This window comes from Impatiens glandulifera, chromosome 7, assembly GCF_907164915.1.
Source record: "Impatiens glandulifera chromosome 7, dImpGla2.1, whole genome shotgun sequence".
Taxonomy (NCBI): domain Eukaryota; kingdom Viridiplantae; phylum Streptophyta; class Magnoliopsida; order Ericales; family Balsaminaceae; genus Impatiens; species Impatiens glandulifera.
The window spans coordinates 40,583,974-40,601,237 of record NC_061868.1 but is presented as its reverse complement, the minus strand read 5'-3'; the positions used below and the strand labels follow the sequence as shown (position 1 = coordinate 40,601,237).

The following is a 17,264-nucleotide window of genomic DNA, read 5'->3' as shown; positions in this document are numbered from 1 at the left end:
TCATATTATATATTTATATATATATATTATAAAAATCATCATCAACCTATTAATCTCATAATTTTTACACAAGAAAATTATAATGATTTTCACATCAAGACTCAAGTCTGAATTTTATAAAGAAATCATTAACTACACCATTAATCTCCAACATCAATGGATAGAGTCATTTTAAGGAGTCTGATTTCTACCAAGAAATCATTGACTATCCATTCATCTCATAATTTCTACAAGAAATTGGAATGGTTTCAACATCAATACCTTTAACAAGTCTGATTTCTACAAAGAAATCATTGACTATCCCATTCATCTCATAATTTCTACACAAGAAATTTGAATGGTTTCAATATCAATGACGACTAAAGTCATTTTAGCTAGTCCGATTTCTATAAAGAAATCATTGACTACCCCATTCAACTCATAATTTCTACACAAGAAATTGGAATGGTTTTTAACATCAATGACCACTGTCATTTTAACAAATCTGATTTCTACAAAAGAAATCATCTCATCAGCTGGATTCAAACACATGACCTCTTTTCCTCCACACATCATTGCGTCTAAACTTTGAACCACTGTGCCAATGCACCCTTTCAATGTTATATTACTGTTTACGACCTTTGTCTTCTTTTTAGAGAAACTTAATTTTCTCTTCTTTTTGACTTAAACTCTGTCAAACAATGAATATATACACATTTAAAACCATAACTTATTACCATAATAAAATGTAATATATAAAACAATGTATAAATAAAGATATCATCTCTCTTTATTTATTAAATCATCCTACCATATTCTTATTAATTATATTGTTTAATTAAAAAGAAGGTATATATTATAATTAATTATTTTAAAACTGAAACCATATGTTTCAATTATAATTAATTTTAACACCATAAATTTTATAAAAATTGAAAGCTAACATATTAGTTACTTTCTTATTTTCATTCATTATTATTAATAATTTTAATAACCAAACAAATCTTTAAATAAGACTAGAACAAATTAAATTATTGTGTTCTAATTTATTTTCTATATAACATTTGTATAATGAATATACAAATTAATGTTTCTTGAGAAAATTTTTATATCAAAATATATTAGCTTATAAAACTAAGTTTTAACAGCATAAGAACATATGTGTTAATAATCAAACATATTTATATGCAATAAAGACTTATCTTTATTTGTTCATTCCTTAAGATGAATATTTTTCATTTTTTTTTGAAATGAACATCATCTCTTCCGTAACACCGCGACTCGTATTTCTGAAACATCAAAGACAAAAAATATATTCGATGGTGCAAGCTCTTAAATAGCTTAGCACAAAGAAACTGTTTTAAGATTGTTAGATATTTTGTCTTTAATAACAGAAAAATATATATACATACGATGTTACAAATAAATAAAAATAAAATAAGATATACGAAGAACAATATCACCGTATTTCATGGTTGATTCGATACATGTGTTAAACACATTTCCCTTAAAACAGTTCCACCGTCTCCCCGTGTGCTAGAGCTTGTCACAGATGGCTGTCTCCCAGGGTACAACGAATCTAGTAGTGATTCAGCACCGGAATCACTACACAACGAGCTTGATAAAGTACCTGAACTATCACCGGGTTTCAACGGAAAATATCGAGCAAAGAACTCGAAGAACACTCACAAAACAAAAAGAAGGCTTTTGGAATTCTAGAGTGAGAAAGATGAAGGATGAAATATGTGTAAAATGAATAACGAATGGGTATATATTGCTGAGAATTAAATCTATAAATAAAACCATCCAAACGTTTATTAGCAATAAATATTGCTCATTCATTTGTTAATCAGCCTATACTTGATTTGCAGAAATGCAATGTTAGACATTCAATGCTAATGCTAATGCTAGCTAATTGAAGAGTCCATACGTTAGCTAATATGCCAATTAAAGCTAAATGTTTATCCTAACATTATGCTTTAATTTTCTAATTAGGCATTAAATATTAATTAAACAATTAATATTTAATTATAATTTGGATTAAATTCACCGTTAATTCACGTTTGAATTTGTTTGAATTTTATTTGATTTTATTTATTTACAATTTTATTTCCATTCATTAATGAAATTAGCTTAATTCCAACATTGATTTATGTAAATTTACCATTGGGAGGCCGAATCAGTCCTACGATATCTATAATTCTCTTAAGGGCATGGGAATACTATGATATCAATGCTTGTTTCATCTTTGGATCAATCCAATGGCGCCTCTATAGAGCAATCATCAATGGAACCAATCAATTATATAGTCGCTAATGCTAATTCTATTGTTAATACAAATTCCAATCCAATCCATACAAGAGCCCCGACGGGTCGGTTACCCGAAGGAATCGAACCAGGTTGGTTCGGGAAATTAACTTGATTTTCGGTTCCGGGTAAATTTGGGTAAGAACCGATCGGTTCCGGGTACCCGAAAAATCCTAAAACTTCTTTGAGATCCATCCGATTAGGTGGTTCGTAAAACTCAAAGGCCCGAGATTGGAAAAAAAAAATTAAGTTTTCAACCGAAAGATGAGAAAGAGATGAAAGAGATATCTGGAACTAGATTGAAAAGAAAAAAAAAAATAAGACAGAGAAACACTTGTCTCTACCTAAAAAAGATATTCTATTGAAAGATTTGAAGAGAAGAGAGATAAAATTAGGGATATATTTGATTTCATTAATTTATAATAAGATTTACTTGATTTCATGGAATCTAAATAAAAGATTCATTCATTTCAAATAAGGATTTGATTTCATTAATTTAATGTATAATTAATATAGTCACTGTTCAAGTGTTTAGGGTGACATTATTGATTGAAATATTTTGATAAAAAAAAATGTATTATTCACAAGAAGATGATTTATCTTTATGAATTATCTTTATCAAATTAAATAAATGTCTTTCTTATATATATATATATATATATATATATATATATATATATATATATATATATATATATATATATATATATATATATATATATATATATATATATATATATATATATATATATATATATATATATATATATATATGAGTAAATGAATATTTCGGTCGGATTGTTGGTTGACCCGCTCATAAACTTAAAACGATTAAAAATAAAATTAAAAATGCTATAGGTATGTTTCGATATTGCAATATAACAATACAAGTATAACTCTATAACAAACTAAGTTAATAAGATTTTATATTTTTAATTTAACACCAAATTTGTTGAACGCTATAATATTTTAGCAAAATAAGTTTAACTTTTTAACTAACTAATATATATATATATATAATGATGTTTAATTTTCAAAGTGTCTGGATTTCCGGGTAGAGAGCTGTGTTAATTTAGATATATATGTGAGAGTAATGAATATTTGGATCGGATTGTGGGTTGATCCGCCCATAAACTTAAAACGATTAAAAATAAAATAAAAAATGTTATATGTATGTTTCAAACTTAAAACCTAACAAAAAAAAATAAAACTCTTTAACCAAATAGGTTAATAAGATTTTATACTTTTAATTCAATACCAAAGTTGATGAACGCGTTACATTTTAATAATATATAATAAGTTTAATTTTTGTAACTAATATATATATATATAATGATGTTTAATTTTCAAAGTGTCTAGATTATTGGGTAAAGAGTTATGGTTAATTTGGATATGTATGTGAGAATAAAGGGATTCTTAGGTCGTATTGTGGGTTGACCCGCTTATAAACTTAGAACGGTTAAAAATAAAATTAAAAATGCTATAGGTATGTTTTGAACTTGTAATCTAACATATATATAATGATGTTTAATTTTCAAAGTATCCGGATTGTCGGGTCGAGAGTTGTGGTTAATTTGGATATATATGTGAGAGTAAATGGATACTTGGATTAGATTGTTCTTGATCCTCCCATAAACTTAACACGGTTAAAAATAAAATTAAAAATTCTATATGTATGTTTCGAACTTGCAACCTAACACATACAATCTTTTAATCAACTAGGCTAATAAAATTTTATACTCTTAATTTAACACCAAATTTTATAAACGCGAGACATTTTAACAATACAAGTTAAACTTTTTAACTAATTAATATATATATAAAAGATTAAATGAATATTTCGGTCGGATTGTTGGTTGACCCGCCCATAAACTTAAAATGATTAAAAATAAAATTAAAAATGCTATAGATATGTTTCGATATTGCAATCTAACAATACATTTTATATAACAAATTTCATTTAATTTATAACAAACTAGGTTAATAAGATTTTATATTTTTAATTTAACACCAAATTTGATGAACGCTAAAATATTTTAGCAAAATAAGTTTAACTTTTTAACTAACTAATATATATATAATGATGTTTAATTTTCAAAGTGTCTGGATTTCCGGGTAGAGAGCTGTGTTAATTTGGATATATATGTGAGAGTAAATGAATATTTGGATCGGATTGTGGGTTGATCCGCCCATAAACTTAAAACGATTAAAAATAAAATAAAAAATGTTATATGTATGTTTCAAACTTAAAACCTAACAAAAAAAAAACTCTTTAACCAAATAGGTTAATAAGATTTTATACTTTTAATTCAATACCAAAGTTGATGAACGCGTTACATTTTAATAATATATAATAAGTTTAATTTTTTTAACTAATATATATATATATATATATATATATATATATATATATATATATATATATATATATATATAATGATGTTTAATTTTCAAAGTGTCTAGATTGTTGGGTAAAGAGTTATGGTTAATTTGGATATGTATGTGAGAATAAAGGGATTTTTAGGTCGTATTGTGGGTTGACTCGCTTATAAACTTAGAACGGTTAAAAATAAAATTAAAAATGCTATAGGTATGTTTTGAACTAGTAATCTAACATATATATATAATGATGTTTAATTTTCAAAGTATCCGAATTGTCGGGTCTTTGTTGGCTTTTGTTTGGATTTTAATTTCAATTTCATATATTTTTCTATAAGTCTGAGTGATAATAAATCAAGTACTTGTAAAGTGATTGATTTCTAGTTTGTAAAATTGTAATATTTTATTTTCTATAATCTCTATCTTCCTTTAAATGGGGTGCACATCTTCTTTTTCTTCTTCTTTATTTTACTAGTAAAAAAAAACTTAGTTTAAGTGGAAGTCTTTACCTACCCGTGGGTATCATGTTAGTTCTACTTTATTCAAAATAAAAACTACTTAAAAATAAATTAATAATATATAAAGAGAACAATGATTCTATTAAAATATTTTTGAAATAAATAAGAAAAAAAAAGATGACTTCAAACTCGAACGATGAAATGTTCCAGAATGCAGACCGAATCACCTCCAGTCTTTGTCAATCTTTGTCATCCTCCATATCAGATTAAAATGTTTAAAGAATATGAATAATTATATTTTTCTGAAATGTGATTAAACATTTTTTTTAAGAAAGGAGCACATATTTGCTCTAAAATTGAATTTAGTTTGCAAGATTTAGAAATCTCAATTTTTATTTTAATAACCATCTTTCAATAATTTGTATGACTTTTATTTATGATATATCATATATTTATATATTTATAGGATTTTTTTAATTGTTCACCCTAAAATCATGAAACTTGTAATTGCTAATTAAGCTTGCTAATGTAAGAGCTTCAAGCCGATAACTTGCAATTGAGGAAACACGTTGACTTCAATTATTTACTTTCATTTATTAACTCATTCAATTCCCTTAAAACTATATTTTGTATCTTATTTGTTATAAAATCCTAACTTGGATTTCTCAAATGTATTGATTTATGTAAATTTATAATTGGGAGGCCGAATCAGTACTATGATACCTATAATTCTCTTAAGGGGATGGGAATACTATGATATCAATGCTTGTTTCATCCTTGGATCACTCCAATGGCGCCTCTATAGAGCAATCATCAATGGAACCAATCAATTATATGGTCGCTAATGTTAATTCTCTTGTTAATACAAATTCCAATCCAAACCAATCCAAACCAGAGCCCCGACGGGTCGGGTACCCGAAGGAACCGAACCAGGTTCGGGTAATTAACTTGATTTTCGGTTTCGGGTAAATTCGGGTAAGAGCCGATCGGTTCCGGGTACCCGAAAAATCCTAAAACTTGTAGGACCCGAGATCTATCCGATTAGGTGGTTCGTGCAACTCAAGGACCCGAGATTGGAAAAAAAAAAAAAAAGTTTTCAACCGAAAGATGAGATAGATGAGATAGAAATGAAAGAGATATCTGGAACTAGATTGAAAAAAATAAATAAATAAGTTTCAGTCGGTCGAAAGACAGAGAAACACTTGTCTCTACCCTTAAAAAAAGATTTTCTATTGAAAGATTTGAAGAGAAGAGAGATAAAATTAAGGATATATTTGATTTCATTAATTTATAATAAGATTTACTTGATTTTCTGGAATCTAAATAAAACATTCATTCATTTCAAATAAGGATTTGTTTGATTTTATTAGATTATAAAATTTTGTATTCTTCAAATATAATAATTGAGATGTATTCAAATTTATAATTTAGTGAAATCATATTTAATTTTGTATGTTCCTAAATTCTTTTCAATATTTTCATAATCTTAAGTATAAAATTTTACTTAAGATTTGTTATGTTTTAAAAATAATATAATTTTAATATTCTACACATAATTCTTTTTTATTTTAATATTTTTACAACATTAATTTACAACAAATTAGTAATAACAAATATTATAATAATTATTTTTTATTTACTAAAAATAAGTATTTAACCTATAATAATTAACTTAAACAAGTAAAAAAATATTTAATTAGTCAAAAGTTTTTAATTTATATATATAATACAAATTCGGTTCAAATTTATGAAAAATATTTCTTAAAAAACAATCGGATCCTTATTATAAATTGGGTCCGGGTCGGGTCTGGGTATAGTCGGTTTGGGACTCAAAATTTCAGGTTCCTTAAGTACCCAATTTTCGGGGCGAGCTCTGATCCCGTTCGTCACATACCCCGAAAATTTGTCATACCTAAATATGGGAGGTGTTATATTATCTCTAATTCATTTTTGAAAAGAAAATAAAATGAAATAAATTTATTTGCATTATATATTTGTTTCTTTAGTGTTAAAGGCCATAACGGAACGGAAGATTATGGAAAATGCATAATTAGCATGACTGACAAGATGATGGAGAGATTCTGCTCAAATTTGAACATGAAAGACAAATTTAAAATGCATCAATCCAAAGATAATAATACGTGTCTTTCTTTAGGTTGGGATCAAGAAAAGGTCAATCCATCCAATGGCCTAATTGTCAATGTTGCTACCTTTAAATAATGTTAATCTAATATCTTAGGCCGTGTTGGGATTTAGGTTTTTTTAACTATTTTTTCGAAGAAAAAATTAATTAAAAAAAATAATTCAATAATCAAACCAAATTTATAATATTTTCCTTACACTATTCAATTTGAATATAGGTTGGATTTTGGGTTGATGAAATATTTTAAATATTTATGAATAAAAAAAATTTATTTTATGCGTATAGAGAACATTTTTTAAAATACCACATGAAAATATAACAAAATCTCAATAAAATAACTAAAATCAAAACAATCACCTAATCAAAATCCCTAATAACATTAATCAACGGGACATTTGAAATTAAATTTGACTTGATTCTTCTAAACAAAAACACATAAGTAGTCTAACTTAGTTAAAATCATTTATTTTATAAAAATAAATTGGGCAAGACATTCACTATGTAGATTTTTCTTTTAAAGACACTAAAATCTAAATAAAATTCGATATCGAGAGTTCAATGAAGGAAAAATGATATTATGAAATAAGTAGATGTAAAAACGAGAAAATCATTCACTCTTATAGGTTAGTGACAACAAGACGTGAATATCTATAGGCCTCTCCAAGGTTTTGAGTTTGAGTCCGTCAGACGACGAGTTCTGTTGTTCCGCTCACCAGACTAATTGGTTAAGTGAGTTTGCGGGATATGTGCTTAACATATGGGAATTAGTCACACTCCGAAAGAGAAACATAACTTAACGTTCTAAAAACCGAGAAAATCGTGCAAATGTTGATATAATTGAAACTCGATCTTTTAATATAAAAAATTGTTTTTAAAAATTAAAATAAATTGATCAAAAGGAGCTCAATGTTTCAAATTTGTGTCTTTCACTATTATTAAAAAAAAAAAGTAGAGGTAAAAACGAGATATTCGCACCTATGCTTCAAATAAATTTGATATTTTAAAAAATAAAATAAATTAAACAAAATTCGTCCAATATTTTCATATTTGTATTGTTCGATTGCTATTTGTTTTTAAATTTTTGTTATTTATTTACTTTTTTACTCTAAACTTATTTTCTTTTAGGTCCTAGTCTATTAGGCCAACTAGAAGGAATTTGTTAAGTTCAAAATAATTCACAACACTATTACCCTCTGAGATATACTTCTCTTCTCAACTTAGTTACAAACACATAATAAGTGGTGTCATAGCACCACGATGGTCGAAACGAAGGATCAAAAACGAATGAAGGATCAGTCTAACAACAATTTCCTATGCTTATCTATAGAATCCATGTCCCAATTGTTAGTAGCAAGTGGACGGAGAATAAAGTCGGATCTATTGAAAAACAGTTACATACCTATAAATACGCATAAGTAAAACTTAAATTCATTATGCGTATCTATAGAATAACTCTAGTCGTTAGTGATTCTTGATTCTGAAGAATATTTATAGTTAAACACTTAAATTATAAAGTTTGTTAAATGTAAACCACATTGCAATCGCTTCATTGCTTTATATTAGTAAATATATTAAACATACTTAATCAAAACAAATACCTCTAGAATTTCTGGCTGCAAGAAAGTATAATGGATAACCATGGGGTATAACTAACCGACGATGACGAATGTTAAGCCAACGAAGACGGATGTTGAGAGAAAAAACCCTAACTTTTCAGGACACGAGAGTAGAAATTATGAACAAGCTTATAATTATAATCATCGGTAAATCAATAATAAATATAACTAACTATATATACGACACAACAATACGACAAACACACAAAATAAACAGATTCAGAAAATCTAAAAACTCAATCACCCTATAATCAACTCGTAGTAATATTCAATAAAAAGGATATGTTTGTGTATACGAATCATGATAATGAAAAAGTTTATAAGATAATGCAAAAGTTAATAATTTTGTAAATGATAAAAAAAAAATTGGTGAATTAATATTACAGATAAAATACAATTATGATATGCAAACAAAAATTAAACATATCAATTTAAATAATACAAATTTAACAACCCTAAAATTAACTGACAACAATAATCAATAAACAATCATATTTAGTATGTCTGAATCATGATAACCAAAAAGTGAATAATTTATATCTGACTAACAAAAATAACTATTAAATCAATATTATAGACAACGAAAAATCACAATAGTATAATATAAATATCAACACCCTATAATAATCTCAATCGATCATTAATAAAAAAAAATATAAAAATGTCTACAAACTTCGTAGTCAACAAACAATAATATGTGGATTAGTGTATCATATCACACTCAAAAACCCTATAATCAATCTAACAACAATCAACAAAGTTTATGAATAATATTTTTCAATAGATGTATCTCTCATGGGATTCACTTATGCACAATTTGTTGTTTTTTCTATTAGAGTTATTTAAATAATTTAACATAATTAAAAATTATTTAACTCGTTTTTTATTTTATCAAATTATTCAATTTATTTACCAAAATACTAAATTAATATTTTTATTTAAATATTATATATTAATATAATTCAAGTCTTTTATCAAAAAATAAAAATAAAATCTAACTCCACAAAATCATTATCAAACATTTTTTTTTTTAAATCCGAGTTCAATCTAGTTTTGACATTTTTATTGTCATGTGACCCGTTAGTATATATGGTATAACATACTTTTGGTAACTCATAAATTAAATTACCATGTGACCCGTTAGTATATATGGTATAACATACTTTTGGTAACTCATAAATTAAATTACAATACTCAGTCTTAATCAGAATATTTAAAAAAAATTGCATGACTATTAATTTCAACAATAAAATTTATGATTTTCATTTTGTATAAAATAATTATCTTTCTTATATATCCTATCAAATAATAAAATATTCAAATTATAGTCTTGCTCTTATGTCATAATTAATTTACACAATCTATAGAAGATTTAGAAGATAAGTGCTTAAATTACTTTTTCACTAAGATTATATAATCTTGGTAATAATTTAAATTTCAAAAATTAATGTTGGTTATTACACCCCATAAAAGACTTTGTGACACCTGTTACACAATTGTCAAAATTAATTAATTTTAAAATAACTTACTGATTAATGGCTACATATGTTTATCTTTGTCATATTAATAAATATCTTACCTGTAAAATTATAATCTTCTAATTTTTTAATATTTTATTTCTTTAAATGAGGTCACTTTTACTTTTATTTTTATTATATTAATTGAAAAAGTAATAACAATAAAAAATATCATTTTAAAAGAGAAAATAATTATATATAAAGGGAAGATAATCAATAATTCTATCACACATTTTGAAAGAATAGAAAAAGAGATGACTTCAGACAGGAATGAAGGAGATGTTCCAGAGTCCTCACGAAGAAGGCGGATATGGTCTAATTATCGGCATAGTCCATATCAGATTCAAATGCTTGAAGGGTATGAATACTTATTTCTCATTTCTTATCGTCTATTCCTTTTTTCTATTTAATGAGTTAATATATTCATTGATTTAATAAATAAATCTAGAATAGTTTGGTTAATTTCTTTATTTAAATTCAATCACATGTTTATTTTAAATCAAGTTTAGTTGATTGGATCAAAAACTCTAATTTTATTTTAAATAACACCTTTTTTTAAGATTTGTTTTTTTTATGATAGGGTAACTTTGATCTATTATAGATCTTAGATTTATAAATCATTACAATTTATTTTTTAAAAATGAAATTTATTGATTCTAAATTAATCATGAGACTACGAGGATACGACAAATTCATATTTTTTAATGTTTAAAAACTTGATTAACAATGATCAATTTCTCGTTACATTTTTGTCGATTGTGTTATTAATTGTGGTATTAATGAATGATTTTATTCTTTAAAAAAATTGTAACACATCTAAATTAATTATTATATTATTATATACATAATTCCTTTTTTTATTGTAAATCTCTTGTCAAGAAAGTACTTTTATTTTAAATTAATAGAGTTATCAATTTGATTGTTTTTCCTTTATTATAAATTAATTAATTACAAATTATTGTAATGAAGGAATTATTTTAAAATTCAATAATTTAATAACTTTTCAAAGATGGAATCATTTAATATGGTTTTGGTTTGACAAAATTAATCAAACACATGAATGAAATTCTTTAGGTAAAGAGTTAATCAAAGAAAAAAAATGTTGAAGCACAACACACATACAAGGAATTGACTTTTTTAAATATATATTATTTTATTTCTCTTTTTTTTATTCCATGTAAATATAAATGAATACTTATTTTTTATGAGTTTTAAAATTGAAGGTTCTTCAATCAACATCAACATCCGAGCGAACATGATCGTTGTCAAATCGGAAAGGAGATTGGACTCACACCAAATCAAGTAAAGTCCTGGTTCCAAAATAAGAAGACTGCTCTTAAGGTACATAACTCAAAAAATTCATATAATTATATGTTTCAATAGATTTAGTATATGTTTCAATAGAGTTAGTATATCTTTTTATGTTTATGAATGATATTATTTGGGCATCAGTTGGTTAGTCGAACACATGCGTTATATATCTTGTTTATCGTAATTTGTAATATTTTTAAATAACCAACTATAAATGGATATGATTTGTATTCAATTGATTTGAAAGAATGATGACAAGGTAATTATTACAAATAATATTTTTTTTATTGATTGCGGTAAACTCAAAAGTTCTTACAATTACAAACAAGGTATGTAATATGAGCCTCTTTTCCTTTCACAAAATTACATTCTTCCTAAGTCTTTTAGTATCTAAATATTTGTATGCAGAAGAAGAAATCGTCAACACCCCAAGAGGAAAACCAAATGCTACAAGCTGAGAACCTCTCAATGCAAAGGTCGCATGTGTACTCGAGAAGTGGAGCATGTATAGGACAGTCATCAATGGAACCGGTCAATCATATCGTCTCTAATGCTCCTATCGTTGCTAATGGAAATTTGATTGCTGTTAATACAAATATGAACCAGCATTTAGATTTTGAGATGTTGAACATGACAGAAACAGTCAGGCTGGCTAGGGATGAGCTAATGTGCCTATTTCATCTAAACGAGCCGTTTTGGGTAAAAGATGTGTCGGACGGAAGATGTATCATTAATAGGGAGATATACGAAGTAACACTCATGAATAGAAATATCCGCAAAAATCACCGTGATAATGGATTGCGTACTCGCATTGAATCATCAAAATATGAAGCATCCTTGAACATGAGTGCTTTTAGAGTGGCTCAGATGCTAATGGATTCGGTTAGTACTATGTTTCTTTTTATTTTTATTTTTTTATTTTAAAATTCTTATAATACTACTATGTTTTTATTCATATTTATCACTTTTTTTTTTACAGAAAATGAGGGCTGAATATCTTTTTCCAACCATCATAACAAATGCCTTCACAATCCATGACTATGGAAATCAAGTATTGCCTCGCCAAGTCGGGCCTCTAAAATTGGTACAAATAACTCGCCATATTGATTAAAATTGATGACATACCCGGTTTGATATATATATGTGTCATGTTTGGATATATATGCAGGAATATGAGCAAATACAATTGTCAACTGCATCCATGGTTCCAAGAGACTTCTACTTTGTTCGATTCTGCGAAAAGGTCACTGAAGGAACGTGGCTAATAGTTGAAGTGTCTCATGACTTCAATAATACCAATTTTCAACTGGATTCCCCCTGTCGGGCATGGAGGCGCCCTTCCGGCTGCATAATTAAGGATGTTTCTCCTGGAGTCTCTCAGGTATAGTACTGTTTAATTAATGAATGAATGAAGATTATTTGAAAATGAAACGGTTCCCTTTAATTTAATGTTGTTGTAATTTGTAGGTGACATGGGTTGAACATGTTGAAATTGATCAAGACAAGGACCCAATTCAACTTCTTTATAAAGATGTTATCTTTGGGGGATTGGCCTTCCATGCAGATAGATGGGTCCAGATACTTTCAAGGTCTTTTCATAGGATTGATTCTTATAATAACATCTTGAAGAAGCAATTTGATCATGGTTCCCAACAAAACCTTGGAGGTGGTATATATATTATCCTTATCTCTTTTCTTTATTTATTTTTTAATTAAGCAATTAAATAGAATGAAATTAATCTGTTTACATTATATCTTTAGTGCTAGGTGCCATGGCCCAAGAAGAAATACAATGTCTAATGAGAATAAGCAACAAGATGGTGAGGAAATTCTGCGCAAACATGAGCAAGAGAGACAAACTGGAAATGCCTGACCTTAAAGACAAAGGAATTTGTCTGTCTTTAATCCGGGATCAAGAAAACACTAACCCGTCCAATAGCATGATCATCAACGCTGCTACCTCGTTTCGGCTTGACGCTTCATGTAAAATGATTCTCGATTACTTACAGAATGTTAACATGAGAACTCAGGTATTGTATTGATTGATCATTTGTTGTGTTTAATTTGTATTAATAAATGTTTTGTAATTAAAATTTAAATCTTTTAATTATTAGTGGGATGTTATCTGCTATGGACAACCAGCTGTGCAAGAGACTGCTCGCATTAAATTTGGAGATCAACTTGATAGTTCAATCTCTATTATTAAGGTAAATATTAGATCCAATAACACAACAATTAATCCATTGACAATATATTTTTTGCAATATTGATATCATATCATATTATATATATATATTGCAGCCTAACATTGAATCTCAAAACACTGTGCGTGTGATCCAAGAGACTCTTGTGGATCCTCTTGGTGCTGTTGTAGCTTATGCTCCTATTGATCGGGATGATTTTAATGGAATATTATATGGGTCATGGCCGAAGACTGTTCTTCCATCAGGGTTTATCATATCTAAAGATGGAAATCCGGAATGCATGCGGATGGATTTCGGAGGAGCTTCGACTTCGAGAAATGTTGCGCCGCCCAACGGTTCACTCGTTACGGTGGCTTTCCATGTTATGTGTTATTCGAAGAACATCGAACCGGAATCCGTGGAAATTGTCACCTCTCTCATTTCCTCGGCAGTTGACAGCATAAAGTTGGCCTTCAAGTGCCCTGACCCCTCCGAGTGATCTTGATGGTTCATGGTTTATGGTTTAATTTTATCTATTATATTATGGTTTTATGAACCTATTTCCTTAGATATTTCCTTTTCTTTTATGTAAGCTGGAGAACTTAAATACTTTATGCATTTTGATTGATGGGTTCAATTCATATTATTAAACCAATTCAAATTTCTTTATGACTATATACTTAATAGTAAATTAATACATTTTACTCATTAGAATAGGATGAGTATTAGGTTGGTTGAGGAACCCATTCTAAACAAAAATAATATTATAGTCATTGTTTATTTATTTTCTTATCAACTAATTTATTATTTTTTATCATCTTTAATGGTTGGTCTAGTTTATTGCTCATCATTCTATATTCATTTCATTACGCTCAAGTTTTATTTTTCATCTCTTAATTTCACTCTCATTTTTTTAAGTATGATAAAAATGATTATAGATATAAAAGTTGTTGTTTTGTTAACAAACAAAAAAAAGATAATAATGTAGAAATCTTTGAAATACTTGTTTGGTGTTAAATCTAATTATATTATTATTAAGATGGAAGGTGTAGGGTTGCTTGAATAACTTTTGGGATTATTTAAATAATTTATTAGTTATAGATTTTTGAAAAAGTGAATTTTTTTTTAAAAATTATTAAATATATTAATATATTATGTAAAATTGTTATTTTTTATTAACCCAAACTAAATAAATAAATGTTTTTTGAATAAAAAAATATATTTCAATAACAAATTATTTTAATCCTTTATGGTTAAACAGCTTTATCTTAAAGTGAAAAGAATATTTAACATCTTTTGAGAAACATTTTTTAAAAGAATAAAATAACAAAATCAAAACAATCCTAATAAAACCTCAAATAGGGAGAAATTTTTTGAAAAGAAAAGTAAAACAAAATAAAAAAAAAAAGAAAGTTATGATTGATATTTCTGAGATGGTTTCATAAAATATATAACTCTCATTTTACTTTATGTTTATGTATTGGTCTGATAAGTAACACCATCTACTAACTTTAAAAGTTATCATTTATTTTATTTAAATATTTATTATTATATTAATTTTTAACTTTTAAAAATTATTTTATTAAATATTATATTATTTAATATAATAATGACTTAAAAAAGTTAATAATATTAATAATTAAAATAAAAAATAGGCATCAACTATTTATTGGTAAATAAGTATTTTTATTTATTAAATGTACAAAGTTCTCCTGACACGGTTAATATTGGTAAACTGTTACTAATTTAAAAAAATCATATAAAAAAATAAATCGAATAAAATAGAATAAATAGTCCTAATATATATATATATATATATATATATATATATATATATATATATATATATATATATATATATATATATATATATATATATATAATATTCAAGCATTATATAAAATAATTAATAGTATTATATATATATATATTATTTTAATATATAATATTAAATATATAATCACATTTTAAATTAATTAATATATTTAACATATTTTTATAAAAAAAATATGTTTTAAATTATTTAATATTAGAAAAATAAGAGTCGGAATTAAAAAATTAAAAATATTAATTATTTTAGTTTTGTATTAATAAAATAATTATTTACATTATATTTTGAGATATTGTAAAAGGTTTATAAATATTTATTATTTTAATTTATAATATTATTTTGACTTATTGTACTATTTTTTTGAAAATTATTTCAAATCATAAACACTCTTGAGAAATTTACACACTATCTCATCTTTTTCTTTGATTTCAAAGTCTCGTGGTTGTCACGTTTAAATCTCTTTGTCCAAATCACCATGAAGAAAAATAGCTAGTTTTGACATCAATTGTCCAATCTGAACAGAAAAAGAGGAAAGCATTGATCACTTGTTTAGGAGTGCCCATTTGTATCCAAATTGTGGATCAATTTTGCTCAAAATATGAATATCACGAAATTTCTAGGTGCATGGAACGAAATCATAAAGCTTGTAAAGAAAAAAGGCTAAAGGAGATAACTTTTACGCGAATATTTTCAAATGCTTCTTTGGAGCCCTAGTCTACAATACTTGGAGAGAAAGAAATACAAGAATTCATAGCACGAATAAGAGAACAGAAAGAAAAGTTTGAGATGATATTGTTTCTGATGGCAACGCTCTCATACATACATGGAGGAGAATTCCGATTAATGAAGATAGTTGAAAGCTCAGTAAAAGATGAAATATCCCCTATAAATTCATTACAAGGAAAGGAAGGTTCAAATAGTTCTTGTTTGATGACTTGTTTGTAATTCAATTATTCTTTGTTCTGTTTGTTCTATAATTCAGTTGTTTGAAACTCATTTGGTTTTTTCAATAAAACTATGGTCTGTCTAATTTGTTTTTTTACTTATTTTCCCTCTTTTAGGGTTTTAATGAAATGACACTAAGCCTTTTTCCAAACAAAAAAATAACAGTTTTGACATACATTTGTTGAAAATGAATATCTTCTTTCACAACTAAACTCAAAATAGTTCTGATTCTCATCAATTTGACCACTAGAGAGGAGATCTCATTGTAATCAATACATTTATTCTATTGAAATCTTTACACGACCAAACATTGTCTAGACACAATTAGTTCATAAAAAAGGAAATACAATTTCAAAAGTCAAACAAATCATCACAAAACAATGAAGATGATAAAGACCATCATCGGGAAATTCTTAATTTTTTTATTTGGAAACCAGTTGAGAGTTGGACAACAAGTTCAAGTATTGCATTGTGGATAACATAGTTATTGCCTATCTAACCATGTTGACAAACAAAATATTTATATGCAGCTCTTCAAAGTTAGAAAAGACAAAGACATAAAAAGAATGGCTCTCTCCTTAATCAAAGCAATGAT

The 17,264-nt window shown here is 26.4% G+C and overlaps 1 protein-coding gene across 1 annotated transcript; it reads left to right on the top strand.

The window, feature by feature from the left end:
• Nucleotides 1-10,653: 10,653 nt before the first annotated feature.
• LOC124909902 (homeobox-leucine zipper protein HDG8-like) lies at nucleotides 10,654-14,392 on the top strand. The gene is made up of 9 exons (XM_047450531.1): nucleotides 10,654-10,757; nucleotides 11,623-11,740; nucleotides 12,119-12,592; nucleotides 12,690-12,794; nucleotides 12,879-13,091; nucleotides 13,178-13,376; nucleotides 13,472-13,740; nucleotides 13,825-13,917; nucleotides 14,012-14,392. The coding sequence occupies exons 1-9, from the start codon at nucleotides 10,654-10,656 to the stop codon at nucleotides 14,390-14,392; spliced, it is 1,956 nt and encodes a 651-aa protein (XP_047306487.1).
• The last annotated feature ends 2,872 nt before the right edge of the window (nucleotides 14,393-17,264 follow it).

Bases quoted from the DNA above. Each gene is read 5' to 3' on its own strand.
- LOC124909902 (XM_047450531.1), top strand. From the start codon at position 10,654: ATGACTTCAGACAGGAATGAAGGAGATGTTCCAGAGTCCTCACGAAGA. The intron at 13,092-13,177 runs GTATAGTACTGT...TGTAATTTGTAG, and splicing joins TTTCTCCTGGAGTCTCTCAG to GTGACATGGGTTGAACATGT. The intron at 13,918-14,011 runs GTAAATATTAGA...TATATATTGCAG, and splicing joins GTTCAATCTCTATTATTAAG to CCTAACATTGAATCTCAAAA.